The sequence below is a fragment of the Tripterygium wilfordii genome, chromosome 1 (assembly GCF_013401445.1).
Source record: "Tripterygium wilfordii isolate XIE 37 chromosome 1, ASM1340144v1, whole genome shotgun sequence".
Classification (NCBI taxonomy): Eukaryota; Viridiplantae; Streptophyta; class Magnoliopsida; order Celastrales; family Celastraceae; genus Tripterygium; species Tripterygium wilfordii.
Genome location: NC_052232.1, coordinates 8034598 through 8057461, shown reverse-complemented (window position 1 = coordinate 8057461; position 22864 = coordinate 8034598). Strand labels below are relative to the sequence as shown.

General features: G+C 37.3%; 4 protein-coding genes across 6 annotated transcripts; 3 read left to right on the top strand and 1 right to left on the bottom strand.

Moving 5' to 3' along the window:
• Positions 1-1011: 1011 nt before the first annotated feature.
• LOC120001519 (APO protein 1, chloroplastic-like) lies at positions 1012-3766 on the bottom strand. 2 transcript variants are annotated; one of them, XR_005468898.1, is made up of 4 exons: positions 3546-3766; positions 2558-2925; positions 1491-2446; positions 1012-1294 (listed from the first exon to the last, which is right to left on the bottom strand). XR_005468898.1 is itself a non-coding variant. In XM_038849896.1 (3 exons), exons 1-3 carry the CDS (start codon positions 3663-3665, stop codon positions 1612-1614), a joined length of 1323 nt encoding a protein of 440 aa, XP_038705824.1. In that variant the 5' UTR covers positions 3666-3766; the 3' UTR covers positions 1353-1611. The 2 variants fall into 2 exon arrangements, 1 of the variants encoding a protein (XP_038705824.1); XM_038849896.1 differs by lacking the exon at positions 1012-1294 and having other exon boundaries at positions 1353-2446.
• A 107-nt stretch (positions 3767-3873) lies between these two features.
• Positions 3874-6762, top strand: LOC120001530 (30S ribosomal protein 2, chloroplastic). Its single transcript, XM_038849909.1, has 4 exons — positions 3874-4253; positions 5189-5290; positions 5459-5749; positions 6425-6762. The coding sequence occupies exons 1-4, from the start codon at positions 3927-3929 to the stop codon at positions 6461-6463; spliced, it is 759 nt and encodes a 252-aa protein (XP_038705837.1). The 5' UTR covers positions 3874-3926; the 3' UTR covers positions 6464-6762.
• An 814-nt stretch (positions 6763-7576) lies between these two features.
• LOC119996930 (60S ribosomal protein L6-like) lies at positions 7577-9728 on the top strand. Its single transcript, XM_038843730.1, has 4 exons — positions 7577-7890; positions 8393-8499; positions 9118-9299; positions 9409-9728. The coding sequence occupies exons 1-4, from the start codon at positions 7634-7636 to the stop codon at positions 9562-9564; spliced, it is 702 nt and encodes a 233-aa protein (XP_038699658.1). The 5' UTR covers positions 7577-7633; the 3' UTR covers positions 9565-9728.
• Positions 9729-13171: 3443 nt separating this feature from the next.
• On the top strand, positions 13172-21486 carry LOC119995322 (chaperone protein dnaJ GFA2, mitochondrial-like). Of its 2 annotated transcripts, none has more exons than XM_038841896.1 (18): positions 13172-13471; positions 13610-13694; positions 13837-13911; positions 14231-14316; positions 14528-14611; positions 14688-14726; positions 15745-15840; positions 16861-16908; positions 17000-17087; positions 17245-17309; positions 17413-17487; positions 17684-17756; positions 18635-18726; positions 18824-18895; positions 19252-19308; positions 19426-19474; positions 20763-20829; positions 21072-21486. In XM_038841896.1, exons 1-18 carry the CDS (start codon positions 13385-13387, stop codon positions 21166-21168), a joined length of 1335 nt encoding a protein of 444 aa, XP_038697824.1. In that variant the 5' UTR covers positions 13172-13384; the 3' UTR covers positions 21169-21486. The 2 variants fall into 2 exon arrangements, with proteins under 2 accessions (XP_038697824.1, XP_038697755.1); XM_038841827.1 differs by having other exon boundaries at positions 13601-13694.
• The last annotated feature ends 1378 nt before the right edge of the window (positions 21487-22864 follow it).

The window sequence follows — 22864 nt, the reverse complement described above, 5'->3', positions numbered from 1 at the left end:
ATTATAGACAAATCCTACACTACAATGTTCTAATTATATGATGAAATTTCAAATTACTAATGTGTGTGTAAATAATTAGGACTATTAAAAATTAATTCGAATAACTAAATCAATCGGTTATTTTCAAAAAAAAATTATATATTTTTTTAAAGAACCAATTGAACGATTGATTAAATTTATATCAAAAACCGACTATTTTCACGCCTATAAATAATTCTAGGGATACATTATCCAATGCTAACTTGTTTTTCATTGTTTTAATTTTTCACGTTTCATTTGTTAACTTGTGTATATTTGATCGAGTATATTTCTTTTCTAAAAAACTAGGCATAGTTTAATATCTAATATTAATAAGAATGTGGTTAATAATTAAAAATTTTAAGAGAGCGCTTTGTTCTTTTGGACTCTCGAGCCCTAAAAATACATTTGTTAATTGAGAAGCTTGAGTTTTTCTTATAAACCACATCGTTGTTAATATCCTCCATGTAATGTCGGATTATGAATCTAAGAGCAATCTCACATTGGATTTTAACATTGAAAATCTATTCCCAAACATTTTGAGTTGATAAACTCAAGTAACCAACATTACACAACTGAGCCCATTATGTCTTCAATGTTACGAGATCTCTAAAGTAATCTAGCAGTTGAACCTTTATTACAGGACAATTATTCTGTAAAAAAAAAAAAAAAACAGAAGCTGATTAATATCCACACTCTACAGCTTCAATGAATATGAAAGGAGAGAGGGAATCCACAGATAAAAATCTTGATAGAGCGCAAATGAGTCATTGATTGAGTGACAATGACTTTGCATGTCCCTGACTAAGGTCATGGGTTCTAATCTCACCTCCTCCGAATATTTATAAGGAGGTGTGTGGGCTTAGTCTGCCCCTGCGTGGACTTGATTTGTACCTCCTGCGTGAGACCTATTAACACCTGTACTTTCATAGACTTGATCTGGTGGTTTGTCGTATATTATATTTGTACTTGTACTCAAAAAAAAAAAAAAAACTTGGTAGAGCGAGTTAGTGAATCATTCTCTCTTTCATATGTTCTTTTGGCGCCCATAACAAGATTAAGTACAAGGAAATGTTTTATCTCGGCATTACTAATCTTGAGTTTACAACAATGGCTGCTGCTAAGTACATTGTGTAAGTAATAAGCTGCAGGGGAAGAGACAATGCAGACCTTCAGAAAGTCTTGGCATGACTCATAGCTTTTTTCGACCGTAGCAGTCATCTTGAAGCTTCCCTTTCGCCAACAGTTGGTCATTGCCCTCAATTTTCCATAGGCACTGTGTTACACATATAGCATAATCTCGGATTAAAGCAAACGAAGATAGAAAGTTGAGCTAAAACTTGAACCACCAGAGAATTCAGATTATACATACTAAATTACAAAGTAAGTGTATAAGGACAGTCATTTGAAAAGGAAAATCCAGGCCGGTTATAGTTAGTTAACATAATCAGTGTGTTTAAAAAGACACTTACTTCTTTGGCAGCTCTGAACAAACTGTATCAATATAATTAGTTGAGAAGAGATCCACAGACCTCGCAAGGTTAAGCAACAAAGCGGAGCATTTACTATGGTGATAACTGGTAAGCCCTACTGTTAAGCAACTAGTTGTGCCTCATCACTTTCAGGAACCACAATGTCAAGCCTCATCATGGGCTTGTATTTCTCAGGGACTTGTGCACCGGCTTGCACGCACAATTCAACAACAGCCGGAGCCTTACCATAAAATCGCTTCAGTGCACTTTTCAGTGGAGGCCCTTTCGGGTCTTTGACATGCCACACGTAATTTGAAGGAAAGACTTCATCCACGGTAGCGTCCTGCCAACCATGTTTCCCATCCCTCCATTGGTGCTTGAATGCACCACAAAGCTTCACGTTGTGACCCCAAGGTCCCACATGAACTTCTGAACAATACCCGCAAGCTTTCACGGTGTGTTTTTTCATTAAAGTAGTCACACCTTGTCTTACAGCCTCATATGCATCAATTGTTTCCTGTGCAAGCCTAGGTAAATCTGCCAATGGAACAGGTGGGAACCGCCTACAAGCTTCATAGGTATCAAAATCAAGAATGGCGGATGAACCTCCCGACCGCCATGTTCTAGGCTCCTCCACAAGTCCACCTCTGTCAATCACTTTCTTTCCAATCATTCGAACGGGAAGCGTTCTCCTTCGGGAAGGATATTCCGGAATCTCGACACCGGCTTGAATGCATAGCTCTACAATTGCTGGAATCCTGTCATATTCGAACCGAGTTTCATGCATGATGCGCTGCCCAAATGGGTCATACAGATGATATGACTCAATGGGAATAAGTATATCGTTAATGGAACCCGTCACCCATGAGTGGAAGCTATGTCGATTCCTGCTGGTTTGGCCGAGGCAATCCTTAATCTGATGACCAGTATGAGCCACATGAACTTCTGAGCACTCACTGTAGGAGTAAAACTATAATGCTTAAAAATCCAGGAGAACCTTTCAAAATAGTAAATTACTAAATTTTACTAGAACTCCAAATAACGAAATGAATACAATTACAACTTACCTACATCCACGCACAGGAATAACATGCAAGAGCTGTGCAATGCCTTTAATCAAGACTTTCCAGGCATCTAGTACTTCATATGCAACAGGAACCAAACCAGGAACAAGTAATCCATTCTTTGGAGGCTCAAGACTTTTTTCTATACCCATTAGTGCCCGCTTCTTTTCTGCCCTTCCAGTCCGTAGAATCTGCTTTATGGGAACTGGAAAGGGTTTCTTCTTTTTCTTGGGTAAAATGGGCGGAAGATCCACATTCTGGGGATTAGGCTCTTGTTTCTTGTCATAGAGATGTTTTCTAGGATACTTACTAGCACAGAGGATGGTCCTTGATGCTGGCAGCCGAACTTTTGAAAGCTGCTCAATCCCAAACTGCAAGTAGAATGAACTGAAGCCTGAGTCCCAAGAATGCCTATTTGTTTACATTGATGTCAAAGATAAAACTCATAGGAGACTAACATACACCAACTAGGAAGAATGAAGTACAACTTATATTTCAAGCACCCTATTTCCTCTTGTTATTTTCCCCTTACTTTTTAGGTTGATAATGATAAGTAGTGTATATTGATACTTTGATAGCTGTGATTATGACGAATACCCAAATCGCATAAGGTAATGTGAATGGCAATACTTAGATAAGTTCTAAATTTCTTTTCATTTCAATTCTTAAGCTGACTGTCATAACCAAAGCATGTATCTCAGACTATGAAAACAAAACTTTGCAGTGCACAAACAATTTCTGTTCATATCCACAATATCTGCCCATCAATATAACCATTGATCCGCAACATTTGAATAAGGAAACACTTTGGTATCTCAATCAAATACACAGGCATACACCGGAAACCCTTGATTTCGTGCCTACCGTGAAAGTGTGAAATTCGTACGAGATCATTCTCGTCTCGCCAGTTATGAAGAGCATTCGAAAAGTTACCAAATCGTGCGATACTTATGAATCACAAACGGCCCAAATGAAGACGACGATAACATACCTGTCTTGTATTCTTCAAATGACAAACCTTTAATCCTCTTGAGTGGACTGCGATTGAAGTTCTGAAAATGAATGGAAAGCCATGAGACACGCATAAAGGAGGTGGCTTTGAACTGAGCATGGATTACGGTTTTATTTACAGTGTGGGTCGCAGAGAACGAGAAAGGGAGAGCCGGAGAGGAGGGAGAACTGAAGAAGAAGAAGAAGAAGGAATGAGTTGGGGTTGGACTTTTCGGGTATTGCCATTTACAGATAAGCCCACCAAAACGGCACATGTTTGTACGTTTTGCTAGATGAATAAAGAATACCCACAAACCGGATAATGAGAAAAACCAATCCCCCTCTAAACTTCTCTGCTTCTTCACTCTCTCTCGTGAAAATAATGGCGACGATGTTATCTCCAACCCCACCATTATCATTTTCAGCAAACCCAAACCCCCGTTTCACAGTCCCATCAAAACCCACTTTCCAATTCCTCAAATTAACGACGAGATACTCTGCGGACGCTAAATCCACGTCCATAGGTTTTAGTTTCAACCGCCGAAGCTGTGGCAGGCTCCTTGCTGTTGCTGAGGAGACTCCGGTGGAGACACAAGACCCAGAATCTGTGGCGGCAAGGAGGCTCTACGTTGGCAACTTACCGCGGACTGTGAACAATGACGAACTCTCTAAGATTGTCGCAGAACACGGTGCTCTAGAAAAAACTGAGGTATGTTACATGATTAATTCTAAATTTTCTGGTTTTTTAGTTGAGGTTGTTTTTCTGAGAGTTTGAAAACTGCATTTGGTGTAGCATGGTGTGAATGAAAGATTGGTTAATTTAGGAGCGAAAGTGTTTATACTCCTGTATTGAATCTTTGCAAAGGTTGAAGGTTTGTTGTAATTGTAAAATTAAAAAAGAAGAGATTTTCAGGCTTATGTATCAGAGGATTTAACATGTGATATGGTGGGTTTCTTGAGTTCAATGTACCTAATGTTTGGAAGTTATTGGTTTTGCATTGTTATTTTACTTTTGTTGATGCACAGCAAAAACTAAGAATGGTCATTCATTGTTATTGCTTGTAATCTTACCCACAAGATCCGTCAAGGTAGCATCCTAAATTGTTATATTGTTCCTTTTCAACCTTGTTCGGTTCCGACATCGTCCCCAACTGCGTGCAATCTGTTTGAGTTTAACACAAAATTTGAGCATCTGAGTATAACAAAATGGAAATACCAATCTACTTTTTGTTTGACTAGTTAATAGAAAAAGCAGCCTTTATTTTCGATTACTAGGTAAACTCGAAAATCTTTAACTAACTTATTGATTTTTTAACTCCAAATACTGAAATCTTGAGCACTGGAATTATAATCATCCACACACAAGTGTGAGATAGATTAAGAAAATAGCATAACATTTGCAATTTGATAAATACCTAAATTAAAACCATTCCATAAATTCTTTAAAAATGCCTTTCACCTTTACAGTGAAGTTCTGGCACATTGAAACCTTGATTTCATCTCTTATCGGGCAATTCAATATGAGGTTTCTTGATAAGTAAGGAAAGGGGGAATGATAGATCAAAATTTTCACTGATGTATAATCCTGTTATACAGGCCCGCTTGGGAAATTTGGGATAATCTTCTTTCAATTCTCTTTTATAGGTGATGTATGACAAGTACACTGGGAAGAGTCGCCGATTTGCATTTGTTACAATGAAAACCGTTGAGGATGCAAATGCAGCAACTGAGAAATTAAATGGCACAGTAAGCTCTGGTTATCTTCCACATTAATAGTATTACAGTGAGGCATAATATCAGTGGTTTACAGCATGTGGTCTTCATGCCAGTATTATATGCTAGCCAATGCTCACTGGTTTGCATTGTTGTTTGGCAATTTATTGGAGCAAGTAATTTAGTTTTCTTTTTTCGCAGCAAATTGGAGGACGTGAGATCAAAGTAAACATCACAGAGAAACCTTTAACGAAACCTCTACTAAAAGAAGAGGAATCCCAGTTCATTGACAGCCCCCACAAAGTTTACGTGGGAAATCTTGCAAAGACAGTAACCACAGATTCTCTTACAAAGTTTTTTTCTGAGAAGGGAAATGTTCTTAGCGCAAAGGTTCAGCGGATTCCAGGCACCTCAAAATCCAGTCGGTTTGGTTTCATTACATTTTCGTCAGAGGAGGATGCAGAAGCTGCTATTTCGTCTTTTAACAATTCTGTAAGTTCTTTGATGCTATTTTAAAATGGGGACTTAAACTTGAAACTTGTATATATGACTTTCCGCATGTTTTTCTGCTATATACGTATACTCCAATGGCTATTCTTGAAATTTGCATTGATGTTCCATTGCTTTTGTTTATTTGTTGCGGGAGTTTGTGTTAGCTGAAGCCAACAATTTATAGGGAGTGATCCCTCTTCATTTTGGTAAATATTCAATGAACTTATAAAAACGCACACACACACATGGCTGCACACATACATAAAAGAAAAGTACAGGATGGACTGTGACATTCATTTAGTTTTTTCTTTAATTTTGTGTGATCTGAATTTTTCTTTAGAGCATTACAGTTTACAACTATCTATGGAAGAGTATCTGTTTGTATGGTGAGAAAAATCGTCATCCAAATTCACAATAGTTGATTTGGCCTAACTCTAACTACATGTATATGTACTTTAGAAAAATTATTGAATGGTTTGGTGCATTAGTCCATAAAACAGGATTATGGGATGTGGGCAGTCTTCACTTATCTAACAATTTTCAGTGATATTCTTAGTATTGCCCATTAATCAAATATCAGAAAAAAGAATATATGATAAATCTTTTATGATTCTTGCCTGAAAGATTTATTTATGGAGAAAATGCTGATTCTTTGATTCTTCTTGCTCATTGCAGTTACTGGAGGGGCAGCGAATACGTGTAAACAAGGCATAGTATTGCTGATGCTACAATACCTAGTGTTTTCAGACAATGTGAACTTCACATCAAGCATAATGCCATCCAATCCTTTTTAGCTGTAAAATTTCAAGCTTTAATTTGCTTCTCTGTGTTATGTTTTGTATTGACATCCAGACCTGTCTATCTTTGAATTCATTGTAGACTCAGTTGCATTAGATGGACAGATAGAGTATTTGGAGACAAAGCTCAATCAGATGATGTTTATGTCAAGACACTTATCTTTCTAGATAGATAGATCTTTTAATGAAGAAGACTGGATCATGATTCTAGCTTTTTTTTCCCTTTCTTTTTAATACTGTTTATTTATTTCACTTAGTTTTGAGGAAAGAGTGAAAAGAGTTTGGTTACATGAATGCCCAGTCGACATTTACCCTCTAGTGAATCCGCTTTACTCTCTAGTGCATAAGGGATCTGTCCAGGGGGTGTAACCCTTTTTTCAATAAAAATTATCATGAAAAGGAAAACAAAATGTAGATCTTAAAATGTCTTTCTCTCCTTTTAATTTTAAGATATTATTTGAATACGGGGAAAGAGGATGAGAACCTCGAACTCAATATTTTTATGAGATATTACATACCGGAAACACTACATGTCCCTAATTTTGATGTCCATAAGTGTCCATAATCTAGGTGGCATGAGGAGAAGTGTGGGGGACGATCTAGTACAAAATGGTCCCTCACACTTCTCCTTATGCCACCTAGATTATGGACACTTATGGATACTAAAATTATGGACACATATCATTTTGGATTACATATTAGTGTCGTCTGAGTTACTCGTGGTTCTCTCAATTTTAAGATATTATTTGGAAAATAAATTTCCGTAAGATATGCATATTATTGCTTCTTACAAAGAAATTAATGCACCATATTTTATTTTAGAAGAACATATTTTCTCTTTTTTTTTTTGGAATTTAATTTATGAGATTTTGATTTGGGCATGATAATTATAATTCCTAAAACAAAGCCCAGATTGGCCCAGCTAATGTCCATTGGACCCTTAAAATTGGCCCATAGGCCCCATACCCGAGAATATAGTGTTTTCAAGGTTTTAGGGTTTGTGTGCAATATATATACAGCAAACAAATTAGGTTTTTTAGGTGAGTCTCCCCATTTGCGCAACTGAGAGAGCAGAGGGGATTCGACAATGGCGCCTAAGCAGAGAAAGCCTCATACATCCAGAAACCCCGACCTCATTAGGGGTATTGGTAAGTACTCCAGATCTCAGATGTATCACAAACGTGGTCTCTGGGCAATCAAGGCTAAAAACGGCGGCAAATTCCCACACCATGACCCAAAGCCTAAGGCTGCCGCCGCTCCAGAAAAAGCGCCCAAGTTCTACCCTGCCGATGATGTAAAGAAACCGCTTGTTAACAAGCACAAGCCAAGAATCACTAAGCTCAGGTATCTGATTTGGTAGTTTTCAGATTTATTCTTTTGTGTTTTTGTGCTACTGATTATTGGAAGATAAGTTCTTTGTTTATGTATACGGAGGTGTTTAAACCTAAAGGAGTATATGGGGTTGCCCTTATGTGGGTTTTTAGAATTTTACAAATATAGTTGTCTTTATACAATTATACTGCTGAGAAACTGTTGATATATGTACCTCAGTGTGCAAATGTAATGTAAGAGCATGGATCTATTCGTGGTACATTAGTGGTTTTATCAATGCTTACTCAGTTTTCATAGTTTATTTAGTTTTGATTTCTCTGTCTCATTCTGTGTTCAAGTAATAAATTCGTAGCTGTTCTCTTGGGGTGTGTCAAATTACTTGTTCACAGTTTGTGACGAGAATATTGTAACCATCTGTCTAGTTAATTTGGTTCGTTTATCTCTATGATATTTTCTCATTGCTTGTAATGTTATCCTGTCTCTTATCTTATTTCATTATTTTGTTGCTCTGTAGGTCCAGCATCACCCCAGGTACCGTTCTTGTCATCCTTGCTGGTAGGTTCAAGGGCAAGCGAGTGGTGTTCCTAAAGCAGCTGCCATCTGGGTTGCTTCTCATCTCTGGTGTGTATGAGAGCTCTCCTTTTGTTCATTTATTTCTTCGTACTTGCTGTGTATTTGAGTCTCACATCATGTGTAGCATATTCTTCTGTGTCAAGATGGTGTCTCTGTAGTTGCTTCGTGCAGCTGGTTGTTTGTTTCCTTCAATTGTCTTGCTCTACTGATGCTTAGATTTTATGCTCTGAAATGTTTGTTAATACTGTGCAATGTTTGTTATATAGTTTCACGAGTGTCAAAAGTTTTTGTGAAATGTTTGTTAATACTCTGCAATGCTATTGAGGCTATGTGTCCTCAATTGCTTTCTTGGACCTGACGAGGCTCTTAACCAGTTAAGATGTTTTTCGAAATATTATTGGGTTGTAGATTTGATCATTCTATTATTGGTGGTTCTATACTAAACTTGAGATTGGGTGGAGTTTGTGTTAATAGCTGGAAATGAGACTTCCTAGAAAAAAACAAAAGGGGCTGATAGTTCTTCTGGATAACAGCTATCTGTTGCTGATTCTGAGTATTTAGAATTTATCACATAAGTCTCTTTGGCTGTTGGGGAATTCTTTTTTATATAGTGCTCTCTCGCCAAATATTTCAATGACTTGAAAATCAATTTTACTTGTGCAATAGGACCGTTTAAGGTCAATGGTGTTCCCTTAAGGCGTGTCAATCAAGCTTATGTAATTGGGACTTCCACCAAGGTTGATATTTCTGGAGTCAACTTGGATAAATTCGATGACAAGTACTTTGCCAAAAAAGCTACAGAGAAGAAGAAGAAGGGAGAAGGCGAGTTCTTTGAGGCAGAGAAAGAGGTCAGTTTCAGCTGATAATTCACTTTTTTCAGTTGTAAAATATGTTTGCATTTTTTGGTTGTTTTTCTCTCATCGGAGACTTTTTATTAACCTACGATGCAAATTGCAGGACAAAAATGAGCTCCCTCAGGAGAAGAAGGACGATCAAAAGGCTGTGGACACACCATTGATCAAAGCAGTTGAAGGAGTTCCAGACTTGAAGACTTATTTGGCTGCCAGGTTCTCTCTCAAGGCAGGCATGAAACCTCACGAGCTCGTCTTCTAGATCAAGGCTTGCCAAGAATTAGGGTTGTTTCTTTTGCTACATTTTTTTTGGGTTTTGCTTGAACTTTGTCTTAGTTGATGTACTATTCCGGTTTTATTTGTTATGAACAGCTATATGACATTTTGAGACAATGCTAATGCAAATGGATTTTTGTTTCTCCCAAATCATTGTCTTGGTGGGTTGAATTAGTGGCTCTGATATTGTGGAGTGATTCTATCAGTGTGCCAAGGTCAACCTTCAGTCCAAACTCGGTAGTAGTGGTGTTAAGAATTGTAAGAACCGAAAGAGAACCTTGTGAACTCGCACATGGATGGCTACAGGGAGACATCGCTGAAAAAGAGGAGAATTAACAAGGAGATACTGAGTGGAACAGCTTCTAGACTTGCCCAAAAGGAACAGGCAACGATGAACAGACGTACTAGCATTATGTAGTAGGTTGTCGGTTTGAGCAGGCCACCTCTTGAAGAAATTGCTGGGCACTGAAGGTAGCTTGCAACGTGGGATGCCGCAAATAGTACAAACCCGAGACCAGAGCCGCCACTCTCTTGACGGGGTTTCACAGAGCACAACAGCTGCACAAAGACAGAAATCTATGAACAGGCTGGTTGCTTCCCTTCGCCGATCTTCTAGTCTGTACCACTGAGGAGCCAGGGGCTGTCAGGTGGAACTCTTGTTGGAATCTCATTCAAGTCAAAGACTACTCTTTCAAGGTAATCATCTCTGCCCACCATTTCTTTGTCCTCGTGAAAAACTTCAAGAACTGATGACTGCACTCTATCTTTGGAGGAAGCAGTGACTTGATTCCATTCCGGGTTCATTTTCTTCTAAAAATGTTTTGTTCTTCCCTTGCAGTTTCCCAGCTTTCTTCCACATAAGGATAACAACTTCCAGTAATGGAGCTTGGGGGAAGATCCTTAGCTTTCACCACCCTCACAAATAGATAGACCATATGCTCCACAAGGTCATATGATTATGTGCTGTTGAATCTTTCTCCACTCATCCATCCTCTTCCTCCATATGCTCCTCCATTTGGCCATCGCTCGCCAAGCTGAGTACTTGTATCCTTCAAATAATAGTCTTCTGATGAGGACCCAATTCCCAGATCCAACACCAAGCCCAAATCAAACAACACAAAAGTACCACCAAACACTCCAAATGCGAACAACCACGAAAATAAGGATAGATTTGATAAAAGCAACCTTACAAAATTAAGCCCTAATGGGGCATTTGGTTGGCGTTTTAAAGGGGAATGAAGCCAGTAGAGGATGAGAGCCACTCATTCTCTTGTTTTGTTGAGTTTGGGAGGTGTAATCCTAAACTCATCCCACCCTCATTCCCTCCTTATGAAGGTTAGCCAAGCTCACCAAAATGGTGAGATTGACTAATTTTCACAAAGGAGAATGAGTTTTGATACTCAAAAGACTATTATATCACAACCATTAAATTAATCTATTTTTATTTTTATGTAAAAAAAATTGGATAATATGGAAATTGTACAATTAAAATTCTAACACTCATTCTTCATTTCATATCAAATATGGTAATGTTCATCTCACACTTGCATCACATTCTCATTGGATTAGCAACCAAATGCCCCGTAAAAAAATCTCTAGGTTAGAACCTTAGTTTGGGTCCCTCACTAGCCCAAGTAGTTCAAAGAAAGAATTCAATGAACCACCGAAATCTAAGCATGAACTTTGATTAGGGTTCAAGCCTAGTACAAGAAAGTCAAACGAGAACACTTGAAGTTTCGAATCCACTTTTTTGGGTTTTTCTTGGCTATAGGGCCACTTCTCAATGCTATTTTCTAGATATCCCTAAATCTACCCAGTGATGCTTATATATACTATCCTAAAAGCGTAAAAGACATTATACAACCTTAACTAATTACTCATTCATTTGGGAAGCCATTCAGGTTGAAGATTAGCTCATGAGAGTGTGGCTCCTGGAAGGTCATCGTCTGGAAGGCCGTCGCCAGGAAGGTCATCATTCGGAAGGCCATCATTGGGAAGGTCGTCACCAGGAAGGTAGTCTCCAGGAAGGCCGTCGTTGGGAAGGTCGTCATTCGGGAGGCCGTTGCCAGGAAGGTCGTCGTCCAAAAGGCTGTCTCCAGGAAGGTTGTCACCCGAGAGACTGTCGCCTAGAAGGTCGTTGCCCGGAAGGCCATCGTCGAGAAGGTCGGTGTCAAGAAGGTCGTTGCCTGGAAAACCATCGTCGAGAAGGTCGTTGTCAAGAAGGTCGTCACCTGGAAGGCCGTCGTAGGGAAGGGTGTCACAGGGAAGGTTGGCACCTTGGACAACACCTTTTACACGCGTCTCGCCAATCATACTAAAGCCCGAAGACATCATAATACTTATGGGGTCTAGTTCGTCATGGGTGCTTTTGTCCTTGACCCCCCTGCTCGCCAAAGGATTCTCATCATCATCATCACTGAATGGGATGCCTGGTGATTGTTTCTCCATTGATATTCCTGGATGGTGCAGAAGTTCGTGCTTGTATATCTGTTGGGTCGTCACAACTTTTACTTTGGCAGGGTCGTCCTTGATCTCCTTCTTTGGCTCTTCAGCAGTATCAACAGAACTTTCAACCACGGCAACAGTAAAACTTTAATTCAAGGGTGCTTCTACAATTGCTTTAGAGGGTTTAGCTGGGTTCTTGGGTACAGTTTTGGTTTTGGAAATCAACTTCTATAAATGGACTAACAGCCCCTTCACCATCTTTGAGCATAATAAGATCATGAGACAAGAAACCTGAAACTCAAATTTGAAGCAAAGAATTAAGTTGTACTCAGGAAGGCACAGAAAATAGAAGGAGAGAACAGTTTAAGGTTCCCTCTGCTGGGGCCTGAGTTGCTTTGGTGAAGGAAGGAATGCTTTGATGGAGAAGCTGCCTGTGAACTAAGTAGCAAACCAGAGATTAATTAGGAAGGAAAAAATGGAGGGCAAGCATAGAACTTTATTTAAAGTTGGAATTTAAGCAAAAGACTGTTCTTTTTTTTTTTTTTGGCTAGAAAGTACTAGAGATAAAACTATTATTATTATTATTTTTTAAAAGTTTAATTTCTTTTCAAATTTCAAAGTTTATGTTGCATGGCATTAGTTAGTCCTGAGTCCTTACTGAAGATATGTGTAAGTTGACAAAGGAAGCGGTTGGAAAAAATTGTCCCAAGAGTTTGGAATATTCTGGTCAAGCAATATGCTTTCATGGGTCACGATTGGCAGTATACACTTTACTTCTTAGCCCTTGGGCCCTTTCATGTCCTAGTTCTATGGATGACATACAAACACTTTGGTCTGTTCACAGTTAACAAAAAGAAAATGATAATGTTATATATCCTTGACGAAAATCATCAATTCTAATTAGACAAGGTAATAACAAAAACGAAAATCAATGTAATTAAGCAACATAATAATGAAATTCAATCTAATTAGATAACGTAATATTGTTATGATTGATTATGGAATAAATTGTCAGAGATATTTTGAGTTTTCGAAAAAAAGAAGAAGATTTTTTTAATAAAAATAAAAAATAGTTTGATCCAATAAGATTGGGCAAATGTCGCATAAAACTCAAACCAATTAAAATTGAACAATAAAAATAAAAAAGAATAAAAATGCTGCCTCCACCTCTCTTTCTCTACTAGAACCTTCGGTTCGGATGCTCGAATTAGGGTTTCTCTAGGGTTTAGCCCCAAGCTTTTCAGACAGCAACGCCAATCAACCAAAATCCCGAAATTTGAAACTGTATTTCGAAAATATTTAAGTAGGCGAACGAAATCCTCGTATAATTCCAAGGCAGAGAGAGGGAGAGAAACCCCGAAATGGTTCGCTCTAATGGCGCTTGGTTTTTTCGCTGCCTCGCTCGTCGCTCTCTCTCTAGGAACCTTCTTGAAGAATCCCGGAATTCTGTACGATATTTACCCTCTCTCGGAAGATTTTGATTATTGATTGTAATATTTGGGTTCTGTTGGTGTGATTTTTCTTGATTACATCCTGAAATGTGCTTTTTCTGATAATTTCTTCATTTTTTATTGCAGATATGTAAGGGCGTGTTAAGAGGGGGATATAGGAGTTTCAGTTCCGGAATCCATAATCCAGTCCGGGTTATTGGGAATTACATTCCCACAAATGGTATCTTTGATTAATCATATATCTTCTTTGTTTACAATATGCTAGTTCGCTTCTTGCATTGGCTTCTTCGCTTCTTGCCTAAGTAATAATCCTTTCTGTTTCGTGCTTGTTTATGGGTTGAATTGGTTGAATGGAAATGCAGTGAGCAATAAAAACTGGATTGCATTTGTAGCTCTGAATGGAAGTTGGGGCCAAACAAGGTCAATTCATGGCACTGGTATGTATTTCATGTTTTTCTTATTCTGATTTTCTTATTATAATGGTCCAGTGGAGATGTCTTGTCCTATTAATTATTTTCACTTGATAGTTTGAAACTAGGAATGAAATGTAAAATGGTAGAATTCCTTGGAAGATTTTTGCGGAAGTTGTTTATGTCATAACAATTCGAGCCTGGTTTTCTCATTATTTATCACCAATTTTCTTCTGACATTAATTTTTTTTTTTAATTTGTGTTGCTGTTTTGATTGATACCATATGAAATATGTTTACTGGTTTTGTAACATTTTTACCCTCTTTTCTTAATTTCTTTGGTTCAGCGTATGTGTCTGTGAAGGATTATTATGATACACTAGGTGTAAGCAAGAATGCAACTGCTTCTGAAATAAAGAAAGCTTATTATGGGGTAGGCTTCTTTCTTATCTTTCTCTTTCATAATTTGCATATCCAAAGGAAGATTATGCGACTCTTCTAATAATGTTGAGTGTGGATGGGCACATATTTTACTTTTATACTTTTCTCATTTTCTGGATTTGCTGTGCCTAAAATTCAAGTGGGGAATTTATCTTAGCTTCTTATTTGCCACTTTCAATTTTTTTGGTTACATGATAATCTAGCTTGCAAAGAAGCTGCATCCAGATACGAATAAAGAGGACCCGGAAGCTGAAAAGAAGTTTCAAGAAGTATCAAAGGCATACGAGGTGACCTTTCTTTGCCATAATAAGTGCTTTATTTGCAAATCAACACAGTCTACTAAAGGAGGAGTTTCTTTTCTAGGTTTTGAAAGATGAAGAAAAGCGTGCACAATATGATCAGGTGCTAATTTAATTTGTTTCAGTTATATAGTTTTGTTAATTTCATTTTTACGTTTTTTTTTTGGTTACTTGGTACAGTGGAAATATATTTTAGTATTAGTGTATTGGTATTGTTACTATCAAGTTGAATAGGGGAATAAACCTTGAGACAGCAGTCTCTCTCTCTTTTTTTCCTTATGTACATTTGGTGCATATAAGGAACTTTGTTCCTTTTCGTGCACCCTTGGTGCATCTACAAATCTGTCTCAAGTGAAACAATGGAAGTTCTATAATGGATAACATTGCTGTGATGTTCATAGCATGAGCTGATATTTCTTCTACTCTCATGGTGATATACTTTCCTCTCTTGAATTGGTGGAGTATCATGCGTGTATGCTCATGCACGTTAATGAAAAATATGTAACTTTGAAACCTTGTAGAAGATTTCCCATCCCCCACCCAAAAAAATAAAATAAAATGGGAGTAATGTAGAAGCATTGGGTTTATTTATTTATTTTTTAATATTTTTGTTTGTGCCAAAGTATCTCTTGGTAATACTGACGGTGAGAATTGACCTTCAATACTGTATGTTTTAAACTCTGAAACTTGGAGTTTTATTTATTTACACAATTTACTCATTATCATCATCATAATTCATAAAAACTTTTATCCCAAATAGCATGTGGTTGGCCACCTAAACTCTCAAGAAAGATTAGCAGAAGTTTTATTTATTTATTTTCTTGATTGTTGCTGTTTGAATTTAATCATAGTTTGTCTTTGAGTTGCTTCATGGAATCGTTTCTTGTTGAAAAGCAATGCAAAACTGTGGAGTTTAATGAACGAGATCAATACTAGCATTCTAGTTCATTTCGAACTATGATTCCCTCAATAGTTGCATGGCTAGAAGTTTAGGCAGATTGACTGAAAAGAAGTTTAATCATGTCAACTTACCATTTTTTAGTGGTTAAGATACTACAAGAACTATTATTCTATATGTTCCGCATTTTTCCTCCCACCTCTCATGATGTCATTGTCTGTAGGTTGGCCATGATGCATTTGAACAACAAGATGGCAACGGTGGTTTTCCTGGTCAGGGATTTCATAATCCATTCGATGAGTTCTTCAGAATGGATGATGTAATGATCCTCTAGTATCTTTCGTTTGTTTAGTTCTATCAATTTTGGTTTCTGCCTGACTGATGACTACTGTTTTTAATTGAATTCATTCAAATCTGTTTCTTTATTTTCAAAGACTTTTTTCTTGAGTATTTTGAGCAAGCAAATATGTGGCTCAGTGGTAGAGTTGCACGGGTGCAACCTAGATGTCATAGGTTCAATTCTTGGAAACAACCTCTCCACATATTATGTGGGGAAGGTCTGCGTACATCCTACTTGTCCCCACCTGCTGTGGGAGCTTTGCGCACGAGAGTTTTTTACTTCTACCTTTATTCTGAATATGAGACTCGACATTGTCTAGAACTCAGTTTAGAGTAAGATTGCTCAAATAGGAGCTTTGCGCACGAGAGTTTTTTACTTCTACCTTTATTCTGAATATGAGACTCGACATTGTCTAGAACTCAGTTTAGAGTAAGATTGCTCAAATAGCAAGCCAAATTTTAGTGGATGGAAATTTATCTTAGGGATCTAGTGTACTTCTATTTGAGTTTATGACTATATACAGAGGTTGCTTGTAGATATAATTTTAAATATTGGTTTAAAAATAATTGAAAGTTTGAAACTTTTGGAGGCGAAAAACATTGTGTCTGTTTTAGCTCTCTGCCTTGTAATTCAGAGCGGCATCCTATTGGTGGCTTCGAAAAAGTTCTTTTTATTTAAAGAAAAAAACAATATGGTTCTCATGAAGGTAAGAGTGAACAAAAAAAGGGTAAATTTGGTTTTGCAACAAGTAATTATAAGTTTTCCATGTCTCTTCCCTTCCTTTCGCCTTCATTCCCGCGAACCAAGCCGGGAATATTGACACACTTGATTTCATATAATGCTTATAGGTTGATGTTAAAGTTTTTAGTGGAACAATTTCTCTAGTGCACTTATTTTTTCTTTTCATATTTTAAAATTTCTTCACAGAATCCAAGTCCACCATGAAAACTGATCTCATATTTTTTGTCTGTGATGCTTTGCTTCCTTTGATGGGGACAGATGTTCGGCAATATGTTCAAACAGAAGCTCGGTGGCCAAGATGCCAAGGTTTCCATAATTTTGCTTCATTATTGGAATTCTTTTACGCTTTATAATTGAACAACCTTGTAAATGATTTTTTTTGAATTTTCGCATGTAGGTTGCCATTGAGATATCCTTCATGGAAGCTGTTCAGGGATGTACGAAGACCATCAATTTTAAAACTGATGTGCCATGTTCAGCTTGTGGTATGTTTACTTACCCTCTTCACTTGGATATCACTAGACTATCTTAATCAACTGAGGCCTTCTTTAGTTGCATATTATAAACCCTTGGTTGAGGTTCTGTTTTTTATGAATATATGATGGGAAGGTATTTGATGTAAGTTTTATGTTGTTTTTGTAGGTGGAGAAGGTGTTCCTCCAGGTGTCAAACCTGAAAGGTGTCGACGCTGTAAAGGCTCTGGCACTGTAAGTCTTACAGGGATTTATGCACAAGTCTAGTAGATTTTTATTTGCGTTTGAAACATTTATCTTTCAAGCTAGTTCACCACGTATTTGCCTGGGTTTACAGATATTTTCGCAGAAGGGTATTTTCAGTATTCAGAGCACCTGTCCTCAGTGTGGTGGAATTGGGCAAACTGTATCGGTATAAAAGAATTTGGATGCTTTCTTTTCTTTTCTATATAGATGAAGCATTCCCTTTGGAAAATTCTTATCTTCTCTGCCTGTCAACGTTTCCAATTGAATCTCCACGATTTACTATATGTATATGTATGTATGTACCTATATGCCTTTCAGTCTTTTTGATGTTTCCAACTAATTCCTCATGTTGTTGTTCTCAGAGCGTTTGCAAATCTTGCAATGGAGGTAAGGTTATTAAAGGATCAAAATCGGTCAAATTGGACATTATGCCAGGTACTTTCTGTAGATTCCAAGCTTAAAATCTGTGAGTTAATACTTTTGTTAAGTTTTTCATGTTAAAAGTATATCCTCATTGTCATTTACAACATTATACTCTCGTTTTATATTCTCATTTTCATTCTCCGTGTACTCATAAATGCATCATGAACCCCGTTTTGCCTCGATGCACAACAGTCCCTCTTGTCTGAATGTCCCATGCAGTCATCTCATATGAATGTAGATGTCTTACTGATTGTGTTTCTTTTAAATTTTTTTTTTTGGGTTTTATTTTCTGCACGTTCTTGTTATGTGCTCAATATGCAAGTGTCTTTTTTGTGTTTGTTTTATTATCTTCTGCTGTTTGGTGATACTCTGGTTATGGGCTGCATAGAAGCTGGGATTTATAATTTAACACAGATTTTGCATGTTAAAGATGTGGGATTTTAAGGGAAGTTTCGAGGCAACAAGGTACATGCAAATATGCAGTGCTTCTTTTCTTCTTTTCCCACGAGAGAAAATTTATGAGACTCAGAATCTATATGATTCATTTTGTTTTGGGGGGGGGGGGGATCTTATAAAAAACTGAAATTTAGGTATCTGAACTCTTTTTAAGTTGAAATTAGTAAATAAATATTATGATATTGCAAGTTTCACTACTTTCCTTATTGCTTCATGTAAAACCAAATGTATTCTTGAATGAATTTGCTATATTACATTTGGGTACTGAATCACCTTCAATTTCTCCAGGGTCATATGTTTTACTGAATTCCTTGTGTTTTAGACTTTAGCTATTAGTCATAGTTTTCAATGCATTTTTCTTATATTCCTTTTGTTTTAATTCTAGAGTTTGCTGCTGCTGTTGGTGCTTGACTTCTGAATTTACATGTCTGCAGGCGTGGATGACAATGAGACCATGAGAGTTTATAGAAGTGGAGGGGCAGATCCTGATGGGAATCAACCTGGTGATCTTTATGTCACCATCAAGGTAATTGCTTATCCTTCTTACTTATATAGTTATACAATTTAAAAGTGCTTTTCTTTAATTTACTTATAATCTGCCGTCACTGTTTTTTCCCCTCCAGGTCAGAGAAGACCCTGTTTTCCGTAGAGAAGATTCCAATATTCATGTGGATGCTGTTTTAAACATCACTCAGGTGGGTTCTCTGATATGTGTTCTATGCGTAGCACAAGGTTCTTATCCTTAGTGCAGTGGTTTTAAACAGTCTTTTTACATATCCCTTGGATTTTTTGGTTATATAAAGATCCATTTTATGAATCACTGTGTTAAAAATAGATAATCTCTGTTTGTTTCTGTTGGAAAAAAAAGAAGAAGCTATTTAAAATAGCATAACCGAATTTGTTTGTTGTATCGCCTTTTTTTTTCATCTCCTACCCCCAAACCCCCCCCCCCCCCCTTCCTCAGCCAACCCCGCCCAAAAATGAATCTTTTATATCATAGCATTCAGAAGTTTCATGTTGTAAAAGCTCTCTCATGACTATTATTTTACAGGCAATCCTAGGGGGAACTATCCAGGTCCCAACACTGACAGGAGATGTTGTACTTAAGGTTTGTTGAAATCCTGATGTATGATTAATTTCCAAAGATGATGAAATCTGATATTTGTTAGTTCTTCTGGAAAATCTTTTTTCCATGGTTTGATAGTCATCATTTTCCTTTTTGCAGGTCCGTGCTGGCACCCAACCTGGTCAAAAGGTGGTCCTTAAGAAAAAAGGTGTGAAGTTGCATTAGTATTAACATTCTTATTGGATCTGCTTTTGTTAATTTTGCATAAGGTACAATTTCTTTTGAGGAGAATGGAATGATATGGTTCTAGCACAACTTTTGACTCCCTTAAAAATATTTACATACTTCTAGTAACTTCTCACTGTTGTAATGTTTATCCTCGGACTGGGGAAATTTTTTTTTTCTTTGGGTGGGATGAAGGAATGAGGGGGCTGTAAAGGGTGTCAAGGGAATTCTTTCCACCATTACACTCCTATTAACTCATTCTCATGTACCTATATAGTACACTAGTTCAAGTCATTTCGGTTCCGTTTTAGCACAATTTCTTCAGATACTAAAAGACATGAAAAGTCCCCAAAGAGTGAAAGAACAAGCTGAAAAAAGACAAAAAGTTGGAAAGAAATTATGTTATTCTCTTGATTCCATACCAATTAAAGTTGTGTCAAAAGAGATAGATGACCAGTCATTTCCTTCTCCTGTCAAACTACTCAGTATTATTATTGTTTATTGCTCTCTAAAACCTTTGTATTGTTAAGGACTGTTGGGCTTATTTGTCTTTTTTACTATATACGAAGGGACTAGTAGGTAAATTACCAGTCATTTGGTTGGCTCTCTAAGTTCCTTGCATATTAGCTGTGTGGTTTTTGCTTCTAGTTATTTCTATTTTTTTTTTAAATAACGCATTTGGTTGAGTGATTCTGGAGCTGGAGATAGTTGTACCCTGTCCAAATGTCCCTGTTTGTAGCTAGGTCCTTAGTATTCCCTATGCTAGTGGTTGGAGGTAATGATATATAGCTATCTACTTAGTAGGTGTACCCCTGCAACAAGTGCTAGCATGTATAGAAATGTTTTTTTTTTTTTTTTTCCAGTTTATCCCTGAACTCCTTGGATATTGGAAACAAGTATTTACATTCCTTTTGAAATTAGAACAAACTAGAGGTAAGAAGATTTCATTTTTCTTACTTTTGAACTTCAAGATGGAAGCTAGCTTTTTGGCTATGGTCAAACGGCCACCCATTTATGGAATCTCAGACATTAGTTGCAATGTGTCTACTTCTGTCGTAATTTTGTTTTCTTCTAAAATTGATTTTATCCCTTGGGTGTTAAAAGATATAAAATGTTCTAGAGGCTATTCTGTGTTGTCTGGTAAAGGTGATAGTTCTATAGTGATTTTATTTGAGTACAGGCTCGCAGATCATAGATTTTATCTGAGTACAGGTTCACAGTCTTATGTTCCGAAGCACCTAAAGAAAATTTTCTCTGGCATGTTTTTCCAGGGATAAAAAGTCGCAAATCCTATTCATTTGGTGATCAATATGTGCACTTCACTGTCAACATTCCAACGTAAGTTTCTTTTTCAGTAGATTGTTTTACTACTAATTTTAGTTTCTTTTCAGCATAAATCTTGCGGAATTATACTTTTGCAGGGCATGGGATCATTAAAATTAGGGCCGTGTTTCTTTTGCATTTGGTTTTTAAGAATATGTTACTGTTGTTTTCACCTATATTTTGGCTAGATTGGTTAATGATGTTGCTGCAAGAATATGATAACAAAATGATTTGACGGTGGGAGAATTTTGGTACAGGAATTTGACCCCAAGACAACGGGAATTGATTGAAGAGTTTGCCAAAGAAGAACAAGGTGACTATGATAAACGCGCTGCTGCAGGGGCATCTTCATAAAATACGTACCAGATTACACTTTTGCTTCATATTCATTCAGAGTCCGTGATTTAGCAATGACAATAAGGAAGGAATTGCGAAGCACTAAAAAGAATATCCTTAGTAGCATCCAATTCCAGCCTGCTGCAGAAGAGTTTTGTAGGGGAGATTTTGGGTTGTGTTTGACCCTCTTTTGTTTTCATTTGAGTCCTGTTAGGGTATGTAATATTTTTTGGGTCCTGAAATCACATTAGATTGATTAGCTATTTATGCTAAAACTTGTTATTAATATAACATTCAGATTACTATACCAGTTATGCAAGTGGTAATTTCAGAGCATCAGTTTTTTGCTGGTTGGAGTAAAAGGTGACTTATAATTTGCACCTCTACGCACTGGAGATAAGGTCCTCTTAATAGATGTCATGGTAAAAAAATGTCCAACTCAATCTTGCCAGTAGTTGACTCGACCTCTCTTTTTTTTTTAGAAAAGGTCATAGATGTGATTGTATTAAGTTATCCAATAAATTGAGCACTCAAGGTTAACATAAAGATGGAATATAACTTAGAGGATTAAAAAAACAATAACAAATTAAAAAAACACAGACACTAAAACGGACATTGTCAGACATTGCTGGACTCGAACGAGTACGACTCCACTAGTCTACGTTGGATAACAAAAACTAAACAGAAAAGAATACACAGAGATTCTAACTTGGACCTGAAATTAATTATTTATCTACGTTAACACTCCCCCGACATTTGTGGGCTAGGTATACCAAACCCAACAAATGAACTGTACGGGTTAGGATTACTTATCATAAATCCAATCCCCAAGCGCTAGAACTGACTAATCTCCTGCCCAGACGCAGAAGATGCTAACAGTTTGACAACTAATATATTCTATCCATATGGTTTGATACGGGGGCTGCATTGGCACGCTCGACTGGGTTTTGAGTCGAATTAGGGAGAGAGGCTCTACCTAAGCCCGACCACAATCCTAGGCCAGCCCAAACTAAAATTTAAAATGAAAAACTCAAGTTCATGCCTCGCTTATGTGTCAGCTTCTTCTAGCTTTTAAGATCTAAACCTTCACACAGATTTGTGCTCTTAACTCTTCTATGCTGCAAACATAGTTGTGTAAAGGCACTCCATTTATAAGTCACTTTTTGCTAACCTGCGGTTAGGAGAGCAAATTATTACTGTAACAGTCTGTCTTTCTACATTAGTAATTCTTTATCCACTTTGGGCCAACCCATATTGATTCGCACAACTTTATTTTCCAAAACCCAACACGAACTCATATTAGTTTGAGTCCAGTAAAAACACTTCTGACTAATTTGAAAGTTTGACCTATTATATTATGTATTTCAAAGCAATGCGAGATTTAGATCATTGGACTCCTTCACCACTCGATAGCTCAACACCATCAAACCTTGATATTACAGAGACTTTTGGCTGTGCCAACTCAAATCCGGATCTACAATCTCCCCTTAAGGGCTCACGTTCTCGTGAGTCCCACACCTACCGTCCTAGGACCTCAACTCCGATACCAACCATAATAGCCTACCCAAAGTAAAAGCAGGCAACGAAATTCAGTCATTCATGTATGACCTTAACAAGAAAAGCAGTTGATGACATGACAAAACAAGGGAAGCAAACCACCGGTTCAGAACAGCTTCTCACATGGCAGACAATCACTATAATAACATGAAACAAA